The 15,330-nt window shown below is 42.5% G+C and overlaps 1 protein-coding gene and 1 long non-coding RNA gene across 10 annotated transcripts in view; one reads left to right on the top strand and one right to left on the bottom strand.

Moving 5' to 3' along the window:
- Positions 1-1,220: 1,220 nt before the first annotated feature.
- LOC138411111 (uncharacterized) lies at positions 1,221-4,504 on the bottom strand. Its single transcript, XR_011243766.1, has 3 exons — positions 4,373-4,504; positions 2,983-3,127; positions 1,221-1,580 (listed from the first exon to the last, which is right to left on the bottom strand). It is a non-coding gene; the product is annotated as an uncharacterized lncRNA (long non-coding RNA).
- Positions 3,319-15,330, top strand: part of LOC109627665 (potassium voltage-gated channel subfamily KQT member 5-like) — a 114,754-nt gene continuing 102,742 nt past the window's right edge. For all 9 annotated transcript variants that reach the window (XM_020084379.2, XM_020084377.2, XM_020084378.2 and 6 more), the window contains exon 1: positions 3,319-4,322. In XM_020084379.2, coding sequence (XP_019939938.1) covers positions 3,982-4,322 — 341 coding nt within the window. In that variant the 5' untranslated portion in view covers positions 3,319-3,981. The remainder of the gene's footprint in view (positions 4,323-15,330) is intronic.

The following is a 15,330-nucleotide window of genomic DNA, read 5'->3' as shown; positions in this document are numbered from 1 at the left end:
GTCTCATTGAAAAACTTGTTTGTGGCAAAGCTTTTTCTTTAGTCCCATAAACAACCTCAGTCATTACTTCACTTATTTTAGGTTCAATTTTGGAATCTATAAATTCAAATCATACATTAGCACATTATAATTGTTGCATTGTTTAATCACACGTTTGAAAAGTAGGATACTCAGACATACTGATATGGTTCACATGACTTCTTCTGTTTTCATTTATTAGCAGATCTCACTGATATGTGGAAATAGATAAGTACTTAAAACTACTAATGTAACAACCAGACTACCTATAGTCTATTCATAACTTTAAATACTTATATAAGCTATTTTAATCAACTGTAACCATTGTTCCACAGAGTCAGAGTCTGTGCAACATGCTATCATGCTGACCTTTACCAGGGCTATTGTTTATATCAGGTGTCCCAGCTTTGTTTAACACAGCATCCTAACATTTGTTAATCAGCATGGAACTCAAATTGAGCCGAGGATGAATGTCTAAAACAAAATTCCCGGCACGCATCCCATTCACTTTGCATTTTTGGTGAGTTCTTGCATCCAAAACCACAAATGTCAACCTCATGGTAATTTAAGTGGAAAAGTCAGGGGATCATCAAGTCAATTAGGAGTCCTCCTCTTGGAACCCAGAGTGACGATGTTTCATACTTGTCACAGGAAACTTAACATAATGTGCAGACAGTCGTGTGGACCTTCATTTGCTATGATTTGATTTGTATTGGTTTACACAAATATTAAGAGACATGAATTTATATACACACATAGACAACAACAAGAAACCCTCAGAGGGGCTTGACCGGGGCTCTCTCCAATGGAACTGTTAGTTTACCTCATTAAAATAAAAAGCAAACCACATCAGCAGATATATGCCAGAACACAAAATATGTAAATACATCATTATTGCACATCAAAGTATTATTCCATTTAGCAGACATTAAAGTCACCTGTCATTTGTGTCATATACATTTTGATTTTGCCCATGAGGTTGTCAATTTGACTTATCTCTTATATTGTCTTTTATTAAATCCTGTTTCCTTTTCATTCCTATACTCAGTCAGTAGGCTGATGATTATTGTTATATATTATTATCTCATTTGTTTCTGGATCTATGAAAACAAAGACTGTGTATTCCTGCTGCTGCTGTTCGTATCATTTTGTAGGCAAGAGAAAATATGGCTCAGGATAAAAAGAATTTCATGAAGCAGAGGTTGTAAAACAAGCATTTTTTAATGTGGATCTGTTGATAAAAGCACACGGCAGCTGTGTCCTGTGACAGCACTACACCATAACTCTCTGTCTTAGGTGGTGCTGCAGTGCGTCCAGTCGAAGAGGAAGTAGAACCAACACGGCCTCATGTGTGACCTCACATATGATACAGCGCTGCAGAGGGCTTGAGAGATTTATGTTCCACATCCTCTCGTTAAATAAGCAAAGGGCCCCCCGAAACAACATCTGCAGGCAATCTTGACAGACCCTCCCACCAGCCTTGCCGTGCCAGCCGGGCCCCCTGGTTCCCCTCGTCATAGCACCAGCGGTCACGACCTCTGTGTACACAGCGTGGATGCGGACTGTGGTGGAAAAGAAAACTGCACATCAACAAGTCAGAGGCCATGTTGAAATTTCCATGCTGCTCCCAGGAAATGGATTAATCTATAGCTGATCAGATTAAAGGTTGAAAAATTGAGAGACCATGAGTGGAAGTGGAATACAAACATTACCAAGTTGATTTTTAATATGATCCATGACGATGAATTATCTTAAGGAAAAACAATTAAACCGAACCTTTGGGAAAAAAGGAAATCCAGTATGAGCACCATGATGTGTCCAGACCGGCCTGTTCACTCTGATTCTTAATTTGAATGTTTTCACTTGGTGAAGCTTCACAATGGCGTGCATGCACTTGATGCGGGAAACCATCTCATCATGTGATGAGATGAGAAGTGCACAGTTTTAAGTTTTTAGGCCAAGTGGAAATGTGTCAGTTTCACTTCTACATGCAGCTACTGTAACTGTGCACAGTTACTGTAGAGTTTTTTTTGAGTTAAGGAGGGTCTTAGTTCCTCTTCTGGGTCTGAAGAACAAGTAGAACAGTGCAATGTAATCATCCGTGTTAAATTGGTTAAAATATCTGATGATGCTTTTACACAAGTTTCTTTTATGCAAATGCTTCTGTGCCTTTATGCTTCAAACACTCTGAACATACAGTTTTATTAGTTGTTTATTTTGTCAGTTTGTCTTATTTCAAACTGTGTCAGTTTGTTCAGCTCTTCATTGACTATATTTACATTTTCCCAATGTCGGATATGTGGTACTTGTTTGTACTTGCAAAACAACATGGCCTGCAGAAATGTCCCTATCCCAGTTTTGAGCATACATGAAAACAGGATCCTTCTCAGAAAACTCAGACAGAAACCATTGTAAGCACCTGATTCACATCCCTGATCAGACTCTGCCACATCAACTCAAGCTTCAGCTGCTGGAGGAAGAACAGAACAATGACAAACATGGATACTTGTGAAGCCCTAATATACAGACATATGAACAATCAGGTTTCTCATGTTCCACATTCTTGGTTTATTGCCCTTATTCAGAATTAGATACTATTTCGATTATGATGTTCGCATGAGCTGAAGCAACTAAATGATGAGGAAACAGAACTGAGGGAACAAGTGAGGAGGCGTCCTTTGTCAGGGCTTGGGACTGTGGTCTTTGAGAAGGTTGTCTGGTGCTGCAGTGACCAGTAGATGGCGTAGTTTTGTTGGAAGACAAGAGGCTGTCAAAGCTCTGCAGGTTAACAGAAAGTGTTGCACACTCCCAGCTGTGGATTCAATATGACACACGCACGCACACGCACGCACACGCACGCACACGCACGCACACGCACGCACACGCACGCACGCACACACACACACACACACACACGCACACGCACACGCACACACTTTACTCTTCCAAGCCTTTTTAGCACACCTGTATTCATCTGCATTCGAGGGCAGCAGCCAATCAGCTTCAGGTTCACTCAGCAGTTGGAGGTTGAGCAAGTATGTGTGAAGAGGAAGTGCGTGCCCAGACATAACTGATACACGTCTTTCTTCCCATCCACGTTCCCTTCAAGCTGTAGGGACACAGAGGGAACAGCGTTTCTGTTCCATTCTCTTTCTTGACCCACAAAGTTTTTACAGTTAACACACGTTATGGTTAAACTGAGCATCGACATCACATTTGTTCACTGGGGAGCTGCGTCTCTGTGCCACGTGGTTTCAGTGCCGGATGAAGCATTGTGAGACAGACCGTGCGAAGCTGTTTGTTTTCTGTCTAAACCCCTAACAACGCTGACATGTTGTAAAAACAAGCCCGTCTGAATTCAGAGTAGGCACATGTTGGATTTCGCCTGCACCGTAATATTTTCTGCAGATGTTCAGTGAGCCGTCTGCGAGTGGTCGTGCTTTTTTTCCACTCGGACCATGTTACCTGATATTCTTCTGAAAACGTTGTGTAAGTCAGAACTTTCCCCCCTCGGGAAATTAAATGACACGAGAGACAGTTGCTCATTTGCATGTGCGCAGCCCTGACGCGCCTGAAAACAAGTGAACAGAGACGAAGGCTTTCATCCCTGAATCATTTTCACCGTGACACTGTAGGTAACTCGGGCACTGATGCGCTTAGAAGCAACAGGCAGGAGACGGCGCAGAGAATCAACGCACAAGTTGTGGGTCAGTCCGTGTGGATGCTGCGCGCACAGGGCAGAAGAGCTTTACGCGCGGCGGCGGTTGTGTAAATGTCTGGAGGAGGTTGATGCTGGAGGAAAGAGGGCGGTCAGAGTGTGACGGAGAACACGGTGCCTTGCTCTGTCAGCTCTGCGCTCCTCACACTGCGTCTCGCACGTGTAATTTCTAGGTCGCGCACTGCACAGAGCACACGCATGCTTGTGGAGACCTCCGCGCACTTGATGCCCGCTTCGGTGATGCCATGCCGCGGAACCACAGCGGAGACGAAGGCGGCGCCGGGCTCTGGATGAGGACCTCGCCGGGGCACCGAAACGAAGGCTACGGCTCGAAGGATGTGGAGTCCGGCCGGAAGATGATGAACAACGCGGGAGACGGCTTGCTGCCAGCCTCCGCCGCCGCAGGTGCCGCCGGCTCCGAGAGCCTGAGGGGGAAGCAGGGGGCCCGGCTGAGCCTGCTGGGGAAGCCGCTCATATACAGCGCGCAGAGCGGCCGCAGGAACGTGCGCTACCGGCGACTCCAAAACTACCTGTACAACGTGCTGGAGAGACCGAGAGCCTGGGCGTTCATCTACCACGCGTTCGTGTAAGTTCATTCCACCAAGTAGTCTGTTGTGAATATGTGAAGTTTCCCACCTGTTGATGCGCACTGCAGAAACACTCAATCTCCAACAGCGGCGCGACCCCGTCTTATTGTATTTACGAACAGACAGAGACCTGCTGCTGGTTTCCACACTTTGTCACTTTGTTTGAGCCATGATGGCTGACACGTGATCAAACACTGGGTGTCATGGATGCACTATTCATCTTTAAATATACACCCCCCTTTACCAGAGCCACTTTCACATGGAAGGAAAACCCCCTCTCTGCTGCTTGAGTGAACCCAGTGAAATCCATGTAGGGGGTTATGATGCAAAGAAACACTTACTGTATGTCTGCACGGGCTTCCTCTTAATAAGTGCAGGAGTCCTTGTTCTGTTAGTGGAGCTTCAATGTAACATTCATATGCAGTATTCATGTCTTTTTCATTGACCTCTGCTCTGCTTTCTGAGGGCCTCAGTGAGTTTGACATCTGCACTGGAACCAGGTCTCAGGGCCTGTAGGTTCCTGCAGCTCTAATACAGGAACCTCTCACACTGCCCTGTCAGTCACTCACAGGCAGCTGCTTTTGATTTCCCGCGCTCAACTGTTGTTGTCGCATCAAGACTGTTTCTGAGGGGAAGGAAGTTGAGACGAACGCTGACTCTGGTGCACCATCTTTTTTTAGTTTGTGGGTGGTGTGGTGTGAGTGTGTGTGTGTGCACTGGGTGGAGTAGTTGGAGAGACAGCAGCTTGTGCTTTTGCACTTAATCCAGCAGCTCTTGAAACTTATCACTTGTATTTTTAAAGCATTCTTGAAGTGCCTTTGTCAAATTGTGGACAGGACACCATGTCAGCATCCCCGCTGGACTTCATCTGCCAGTTTGACTCGTGCAATATTGTCAGTGTTTTTATTTAGTGAAGACAAATTTGATAGTGGAGTTTTTGAAATTACATTGATTAATTGTTACCGCATTTTGAAACGTCGCCCATTTTACAGGCAATTTCTGCCGGAAGGCCTGGTCCCATGTGGAAGTGGCACAGTGATATTCACTGCAGAGCGGGCAGTGCTAGAAGCTTGGTGTCTCGCCACGTTCATGTCACACAGATAGAAAGTAGAGATGGGAACGACTGCTATTGACTCACATCAATGAAGAGATACTACCCAATTAAATGTGCTTTGTAGCTGTAAACTATATCATATGAATGCTCTCTGATGTAATACATGAATGCTGGTCTTCAGGGACAGTGTTTCGTAGAGTTAACCTTTTGGGTCTTCTCTCGTAAACACCTTTGAATCAAAGATTGGCAGCCACCCACCACCAGAGACCGCTTATGAGGCGGAGTCTGCATAGCTTTTTTAAAAATATACACTGAAACTAAACCCCTAGACCACTGCACCTAGACCCTCCATCATCCACCATTCAAAGACGTCCCCCATATTCTCCTGCCCCTCGGCTGCCCCCACGTCTCTACTTCATATGAGATTTCTGTCAAAAGGTGTCCGCTGCTACTGGAGTTGTTGCTCATAGCTTGAGAACCGAGATAACTTTGCTCCAGCACTGCGTTCTAAAGGCGTTTTTTTTTTTTAATTTACAGGGAGAGACACTTCAGCCAGAATTTAGGGGTGAAGTTACTCTTAAAGATGCATGATTATAAAATTCTTCATGTGACGATTAAAATAGTGTGCATGTGACATTATAGTCTTTTTTAATTTGGGCTGTAGAGAAAGTTCACAGAAAAATGAAAACTGACTCATCATCTCACCAATATGCTGATAGAAGGGTGTGAAGTGTTTGAGTCCACAAAACACTTCTGGAGTTTCATGGGTAAACAGTGTAAACAGGGGTAAACAGGGGTAAACAGCCAAATCCAATATATTTCAAGTAAATGACGTAAAACAACAACAGAAAAAAACTTGAAATGCCTCCATTCTGCTCCTGTCGTGTCATCCAAGTGTCCGTAGGCCCCGACATTCATAATCAACTTGAAACGTAACATTTGCACCATGTTTTAAGCCTTTATCATTTTTTAAATTACAATAAACAAAGGTCTTTGACTGATTTATTTGGGTGTCAGGTAAACTTGTATCAGTATCAAGTCACATATAAGATATCCCAGCTTTCAACAAAATCTGTTTCCAGTGTTTTTTGTTGCCACTAACGTTATACACTGGTCTGAATCTTGTCGTCATGATGACTCTGATGTAATATAATTTGAACATGGCATTAGGAATGGTTACAGTGCTTCTTACTCTGCTGTAGCTGGAAAGCAAACGTGCATACAGCCGAGAACTTGCAGCTGTGTCTGAGCCACTGGCTACTCTCTCTCTGCTGTGCTGTTTACTCTCTAACATTTCGTTGTCAGGATTGTGCATCATTTTTATTCAGTTATTGAATGTGGGGGAACTGCCCAGTAGCTGACTTGCTAACAGTCAATCTGCAAATCTGTTCGTGTCACATTCAAGATTTCTATAAGATAACTTCTTAACTGCAGTCCATCATTTTCTTATCAACAGCCGCTCAAGCCTATAACTGTCAATTAGGATATAGAAGCTTTGTAATTCACTTTCCACACAAGACAAGAATTTGTAGTTGTTCCTATCCTATCTTTATGAGGCCTGCTCAGCCTCTGTGAGGTCAAAGAGGTATTGTAATGATGTCAGCGACCACCATGGGGGTCATCCAGCTGAATGTTCACCCCTCATATCTTTTTTTTTTTATCGGGGCTATAACTTAGGGGCACAATTGGATTTCCTTTGGTCGACACTTTTCCTAAAAGGTTGTCTCCAAAATGCTAATTTACATCTTATGAAAGTGTTGACTCATGCTCATCCACCCTCGGACTCAGACTCTCTTCACATGAGCGCTCATGAACGTTCTCTGGGGAGTAGGTGAATGATTCCCTTTCATCCCTGTGGCAGCGAGCTGGAACTGAACAATTGCCGAGACTTAACTCTCGCAGCTCTTTGCCCTCTCTCCTGTAGTGTGATGAATGTTGCTGTGATGTTCAGTGGCCTTGAAAGTTGCACTGGTTTGCTGATATGACAATTACTGCAGTTGAGAGCCCCACAGTCACATTTTCTTTTGACTTAAGATGATACCACTGTCCAGATACTGACAAAGCTGGTTGTTCTTCATATTCACTGCCATTCAAAATATCAGAATTGGGGCCAGTCTACATAAAGTAAATAAAACCAAAATACATAAACCAAATCCAACAAACCCTACCTTAACCCTTATGTGAGATTTTGCTTCTTGTCGCTCCTCACATTTTAACCACACAATTATTTTTCTGAACTATAATTTCTAATTTGCAAAGAGAAACCTTTTGTGCTGTGGGGCCCCCAGCAAAGAGTGGTGCCTCCTTGTTTATCTTTGCCAGAGACTTCCCCAATTTACCTGTATTACTGTAGATGAAACACTAACTCACGTCCCTATACCCGACACCACCTGCCCGAGGCCCATGTCAAATTTGCATGATCTCAGTTAAGAAGTTCTACAATCTAAACCTGTGGTCATCAATTTTTTCCTGCCCAAGATCACTTTTTATTTGAAGCGTAAGCAGAGAGAGGTCATATTTATTATTTTTGCAATTTCTGTTAAAGGCTCAATGACCAGTATAAATATACAAAAAGAAAGGCAGTTGTGCAACTTTATCTATTCAATGCACAATATTCACATTAATATCAATTCATATTTACATCTGTTCAATGCACAATATTTTGCTTCTCAGTTCAACAATATGTTTTGCAGAGGAGCTGCTGCTGCAGCACAATTTTTTTTTAGGCTTTGCCTTAATAGGGCCATAAAGATGTACAAAAGTAGTCCTGCCCCTTTTTTTTAAAACAAAAGAATGGATTTGGTCAACGGAAACGCTGTAGTGCTTTTATTTTGAAACATATATAGAAAGTGTTGCAACCATTTATGTCTGTGACATAAATTCATCAGATAAATATTAAAACTCAGATGAAAGATCATTTTCTCTGTTTGTTCTGCTGTGTAACACAATGTTCATCTGTCTATGTCACAAACGTATTTCCAACACTTCCAGAACCCAACCAAAGAAAAAGCACTCCGGCGTTTCACTTTCTAAATCCATTCATTTGTTCTAACAGGGCTTGGATTGTTATGGACAGACCAGAAGATGCAGGTCTTCATACTGTATTGTCCTGACATTTACAGTTTAGTACATAATTCAACTTGTATTGAAGGAAATGCAGGTGATAAACTAGCAGCTCACACAGTTGATCTGCAGCGCAACAGCAGCCAGTGAGTCCAGAGAGTTACGGGGATCGACAGTGAAGACTGTTGAGATCCACTGATCTAGAGTATTATTACATTTTACCATTATGTTTCAACTCATGGTCTGTTTTAGTTCAGAAAAATAATTAAACATCGAAAAAATTAGACTTCAGACACAACACTATTTACACGTAACCAAAGTACAATCTTTCCTTGATCTTTACCAAAGAGATTTTGTTGCAGGACGGACGAGTGTGTAGATTCCATCTACAGTCTCTGGTGTGTCTTTGTCGGATGATCATCCACTGCATCCACCTCCTCATCAATTTGCTGATGTTATTAAATGTGCAACTCATTCATTGAAAAGTTATTTTCCCTGAATGAATATCCAGCCAATGATTATCTTTCTTATAACATGTATTGTTGCAATTTCGCTTTGCGGTGTTGTGTTTATAGCCTGCTGTTTCCCCCAAGTGGCAAAAAAGATAAAAATATGAATGCAGATAATTAATTATTTTAATAGACCATTGCCCTGTAGTGGCTCAGCTAGATTCTTTGTTTAGGCAGATTACTTTAAAAAATTCTGAAGATTCTGATTCTTCTGAACATTATTAACAAAATTATCCTAGTTTGTCAAGTGCATCTCATAAATCATACATTAGTTTTGCTGCTGTGAATGAAATATTGTTTGATTTCTTACTCAGATTTAGGAGCGTGTGTGTGAGAGTGCACATGGTTCCTGAGGATCAGTGCGTTTGATGCTAATTTGGCCGATCTGTTTTGCTTGGACAGCTGTAACACTGTTTAGATAACTCACAGAAGTTAAATTTCATCATCCACTGCTTTCAAGAGGCAATAAAAGAAAAAAAACTCTCTGCCTCGTCTGAGCCGACACATCAGGAACAGGTCAGCGGAGCAAGTATGCTTCCGAGCCCTCCCTCAAAGCTTCCACTTCATCATCTGTTTTGCATGCCCAAACAGAACCATCCTTAATGGCTTTAATGCTTACATTCACATTTACTGATTTGGCAGTTACTTTTCTCCAAAGTAGTTTACACCTGAGGGACACCAATAAAGCTCCAGAAGAGTAGGAGACCTTAAAGTAAACACTAAACACTACATCTATTAAATAAGACAAAGTGCTAGGAGATCAGGTAAAGAGGTGCTCAATAAGTGCTGTTTAAGGTGTTGGATTAAGATTTACTTGTGTGTAGGGATGGCAGTGCCAGCCTGAATGCAACAGCTAAGAAAGAGCATCAGTTAACTCTCTTGTGGATGTGCACACTGACATCTGCAGACAACACATACATTCTAGTCTGATTGAAGTCAGCTTGGTGCAAACCATGTGCAGTTAGTGACCTAGACCTATTAGCCTACCCTTGCTTATTCACATTTGCACCCACTAGGCATGTTTGATTGAGTTCAAATGGGGGCAGACCAAAGAGTCACAGTATAGGCAAGCATTAATGACCTCATTGATTCAGGTAAACACGGGTAATTAGTTGAGGTCACTGAGTAGCAGAATGACTTGACCTTTTTGACCGATGGATTTAAAAGGGATTCACTGTGCGTTCTGGGGCAACTGCTTGAAGAGAACTGCAGTAGTGGTCTGTACCAAGAGTTGTGGGGTGTACCAGTCACATTAGGTCTATTTATTTATGTTGTAAGCAACAGGAATGGGAGACAGACACAACAAGGTCAGACATTGTCCTCCATCATGATGGTCATCATGCTGGGCCTGGTTTCCCAGTTATAGTGGTTATTATGTTGATTTTGTGTTGGAGAGATTGATTGCTCGGGGTAAGCATGATTTCAGTCTTTCAGTCTTCCGAGGTTTAGTTGAGGGTGGTGATCCTCCTTCAGTGTGTATTTATCTGACATATGCAAATTGAAGCTGTGGTTTGAGCGTAGGGTGGCACAAATGAATCAGATACAACAGAAACAGTTTGTGCATCGTCTGGGTATTACTCATCAAGTCATGGAGGTGGTTTATATTGCAAAAAGAAGGACAGAGACCCTAAGGGAGCACCTGTGGGATATGGGAAATGAACATTTGTCCCTGCCTTGGTACACTGAAAGAAAACCTAGTGAGGCTGGAATCAAACCAAGAATGTACATTTCCTGAGAGGCCGGTATCAAAGAGTGCAGTCAGCAGGATAAGAAGCTGTAGCTGCCCTTAGGCTGTCCGTCACAAAAGACAGAACCGTTTTTCGTGAAGTGGCTGCTCTTTAAGCTTGACTGATTTGGATCAAGGAGGTCATTCTTTGAAAGGGATTTCGAGACCTGTTTGAAAAGTGCCCATTCAATAGATTAGTATAAGAATGGATGTAATGAGACTTGCCAACAGTCCTTAACGTGAGTCCTTTGAGCAGAGATGAGCAGAGGTGTTTCCCGGGTGTCTGTGGTAATGCAGATGTTACTGTAGAAGACACTGACTCTGGATGAGAAGACAAGAGAGATTGAAAACCCTTGAAATCAGTAGGTTGCTGGATCAGAAGCTTTGATCAGGGTAAGTTCATGATATCTTAATATGTTTCCTGTATGAGTAATATTAGATTTTCAAAATGACACACCAAATACCTGGGGTTGGAAATGTCACTGATTCATTTTATATACCAGGATATGAAACTAAAAGCAAATGTCTTTCTCACATGTACGTTGTAACTCTTTTTCTGTTGCATTCTTCTGTATACTTTATGGCTACTGCATAAATGTATATTTTTATCCATTCCCTATGTGACACTAGTAGCACTGAGCCAGTCTTTGTGCTGAGCTGAGTTGCCCCTGGGGTCCCAGCCTGCCCTCCTTCCTGTGCGCCCACACACACACACACACACACACACACACACACACACACACACACACACACACACACACACACACACACAGTAGTGCCATTCATCTCACCTCTGGATTAACAAGCCCTTATCCTTGCAAGTATGTTCAGGAGCAGGAAAGTGAGTGGGGAAAGGATACAGTGTTCCTCCACCTCAGGTTTCTGAGCTGGCACGCAGAGCGATCATGGGGCAGAGGGAAGTGACACGAACCCGCTGCTCTCACTTGTTAAATATCTATCAGTTGGTTTATTGTTTTGAATACTTGGATTTATAGGCTGCAGTAAAGAATGCTGACTCATCCTAAAAGCTGTGTTTGATGGGTGTTATTGGGGATTTGAAGCCAACAGACACAATAAAATGTTTAGTAGTCATCTGAATGACTAATCAGATCCCAGTGCTGTTATGTATTATATTTTGAGCTATTGTTTATAATCCAGCCATTGAGGTTCTGTCACAAAGAAATGATTTTTCTCTAAACCTCCTCCTCATAATCTTTTTGAGAAATGTTGCCTTCTGGTGTGGAATATGTCTGCTGTAGACTCATCCCAGAAAGCCAACATTCTAGATAATCACATTCGCATCCATGCATTTTCCCGATAGTGTGCTCTTATCCTGTGTGTTGCGTAAGGGCATTTTGCGTCAGCACACAGCGTGGCCCGCTGTCACCTTCTGAGCATGTGACTCAATGGAAAGAAGCTTCTTATAAACAACGAGAGCAAAGCGGTGTAAACAGTGGCCGCCTGAATCCTTCAGTGTAAGTGTTGAAGAGGAACTGGCTGGTTTGATCAGCACAATTGATGGAAAGCAGAGGTTCTGGCTTCCATGGTAGTTTAAACATGTAATCGTTCATATACGATGCTTCATAATATCTTTTTGTGTTTAACTGCAACTTTTGTATATTTTAATTTTAATTACAAATTTCCAAGCCTTCTTTAAAGATCAGTTCCTGCTTTCAGTTGGTTTCCCTGTTTGAATATAGTTACAGCATTCACTGCATAAATAACTCGTTCAAATTTGTGGGTTCAAGGATGCTCCCACATCCAAATCCTCAGTGTCAGCTGCCAAACAGCAACTATATACAATAAAGGCTGCTGCACAACAATCGCAGGGGCGTTCCCAACTGGAGGTCACTCTGTGCTGATTATCTGCCCAAATAATCGTGAAGTGTAGCAGGGTTTACAAAATAATCTTAATGCTACCGATAGAGTTTGAGCCTTTGTTATTTGTGATGATCGGCTCTGACACAAATCTGCAATAACTAGAGAAAGAACGCGCTGACCGGGAAGAATCACCGAACGGCTGTTAATAAAAACAAAAAATTAATTTTGCCTCCAGCTTGCGCTGCAAAATGTATAAACCTTCACCGCCATGACAACATCCATAGTTTTGGGGGGGGGGGTTTGCTGCAAAACAGAACACACGACTTCAGTGCTCTTCCATGTTTTTTTTTCTCCTGAAGTTACATTTAATCACGTGTTCCACAAATCGCTCAAGAGTTTAAAATTCTCTAGTGTGCAGCAGCCCTAACTTATCAAAGAACACAAATAGCAATGTGCACCATGATAGAGAATCTTTGGCAAATTCCTGTACCATTGTTCTGCTGTATCTTTGTGATGAAAATGTATCCAAGTGTTTGGTAGGTGGAACAGGAACGATAATGTGTCGGGGACTATTTTCGGCTGAGGATTAATACACATTTTGTGGGATTTCTTCTGGTCCTCCTGATGGCCAATTTACGTCAAACAGGTCTGCTGTCCGTGTGTGTGTGTTTTACTTTTTCAGAAACATTGTTCAGTGTGATTTTGTGGCTCATCTATATTTATTATGTTTTAAATAATTTTTGGACAACAGTAAGAAGGATGTTTTATCAGGCATTGACTACCCAGACAATACTTAGTAGTAGGATCAAGTCTTTGTTTGTTTTGGGTCTTTTGCTGGGATTTTGACAAGAAGATAAAATATATATTGTCCCCAACCTCAGCCCTAAAATGTGATTCCTGTAAGAGCGGTCGTCCTCCAACCAGAAAGTCTGCAGTTGGATCTCAGTCTTCCCTAGTCCTCATGCCGAAGTGTCCTTGGGCAAGATACTGAACCCCATATTGCCCTGTCTCACAGAGAAAGTGCTGCACTTAATGCACTGTATGAATGTGTGTGTAAATGGGCAAATGTAAAACTGTACTGTAAAACACTTTGAGTGTTCATCAGGAGAAGAAAAGCACCATATCACCATTTACCATGTTCATCAATACAGAGTAAACTGACCCGGCTCAGTCCAAAATGTTTGTTTCCAGACAGCTGAGCACAATTCCTCAGATGATCTCACATATATAAAAAGTAAAAATTTACAACAGAACCATTTGTCTAAACACGAGTTGTTAATTATGTGGAACTGATCACATGCATGCATGTACAGTATATGTAAATCACTGTGTATGTTTGATACCAGAGGGCAATAACAGTTGATGGGGATTGCCTGCTGCAGGTCTCAAGTTTCAATACTGTGTTTACTCAAAGGGAGTTCTCATTTGTTCTCTTTTCATAGATGAGCTGTAAACACAAAGAAGAGGCCTTGGCATGGGACACGCTTGTACACATGGAGAGAGCATTGTGCTTTAGCTAAGAGAAACATCATTTACCTAAGCTGCACCTGTTTGCCTCCTTTAAAAGGCTGCCTCACTGCAATGCCTCCCACAGCCAGCAGGAGAGGAGATTCACCTCTTGTATCAAATGAGCCTTATCCATTTTTTTTTCACTTTTCTGCTGTTTTTATTTGAGCAGAAATCCACCACTGACTGTACACTAACATTTGTCCAACCTGTAGGCATCGCTGCGAGTTAAGCGCCGTCAGATACACCTTCCATCTTAGACAGGAACTCCTGTGTGCAGCTGGGAGCCGGTGGCTGAGACCATGGGTGAGGATTTTTCCACCTGGCTGCTTCTTGAGTGTCATGTTCTGATAAGAAGGTTTAGTGGTCAATTGTCCCAACCAGTCATTTCACAGGTGGTACTCTGTGTGTCAAAGTACTGAATGAGTCACCTTCAGTGGGTGAAAAGCACCTGTTTGTCATCTGCTCTTATCTTCTCTCCTTCTCTCCCCCCTTCACATTTACTGCAATACCTACAGTCATCTCATGTTATTCTTTGCAGCCCTCTTATCCATTCTTGTCTCTCTATAAAAAGCCCACCTCATCTCCCACAACTGTAGCGGTATTACTTCAGAATGACCTATACCATTAGCAGTGAGTATTGTACAAATGTTGAATGTACATCTCTCCAGAGTCTCCATTGCCTCTCTCCACTTATCCTCCCATGATCTACGCTCCCCTGTGGCTTGTGCAGAGAGGGATGCTTGGCTGCGTTTCTGTCATCATTGTGTCTGTGTGTTTGCACTGCGGCCGGTCTCTAACAAAAAGAGAGGAGCAAAGAGTATGACCTCTTAAAGCTCTGCCTTCTCCTTTTTGCCTGTTCTTACTGTTTTAGTCATTCCGCTTACCTGTTGCCATAGCTACGGATGCTGGAAAGAAGTGAGTGCTCATGGCTGCGTTTGCATTTCTGTCATCCACTGACGGTGTGGCCCCTACTGGCCCTGCAGTGCCGCCATTGCCTGCAGTTAGTCATGGCTGAAACAAGCCATGCCCTCGCCACTGCCACCATCCTATATTGAGGCAGGCAGCAACCAGGGGAACAACACAGCTAACCCTAAACCTATACTTGCATCAATTCATTTACTCCAAGATTTGTTTAAATCTGTGGAGGAGGGAGTGTGCTTTGTGTACAGGATGTGATTTATTTCTCTTTTATTGTCTAAAAAGTGTATTTTGCCCAGATTAAAAAAATCAACCAGAAGAGTTGATCACCCTATTTTGACATACATTTTAAAAGTGACAGAAGACAACTATGCACCTTTTTGCTGATATTGCAGCTAATGTCAAAA

Source organism: Paralichthys olivaceus, chromosome 8 (assembly GCF_024713975.1).
Source record: "Paralichthys olivaceus isolate ysfri-2021 chromosome 8, ASM2471397v2, whole genome shotgun sequence".
NCBI lineage: Eukaryota > Metazoa > Chordata > Actinopteri > Pleuronectiformes > Paralichthyidae > Paralichthys > Paralichthys olivaceus.
The sequence above is the reverse complement of the archived record's forward strand: the minus strand, read 5'-3'. Positions and strand labels throughout refer to the sequence as shown.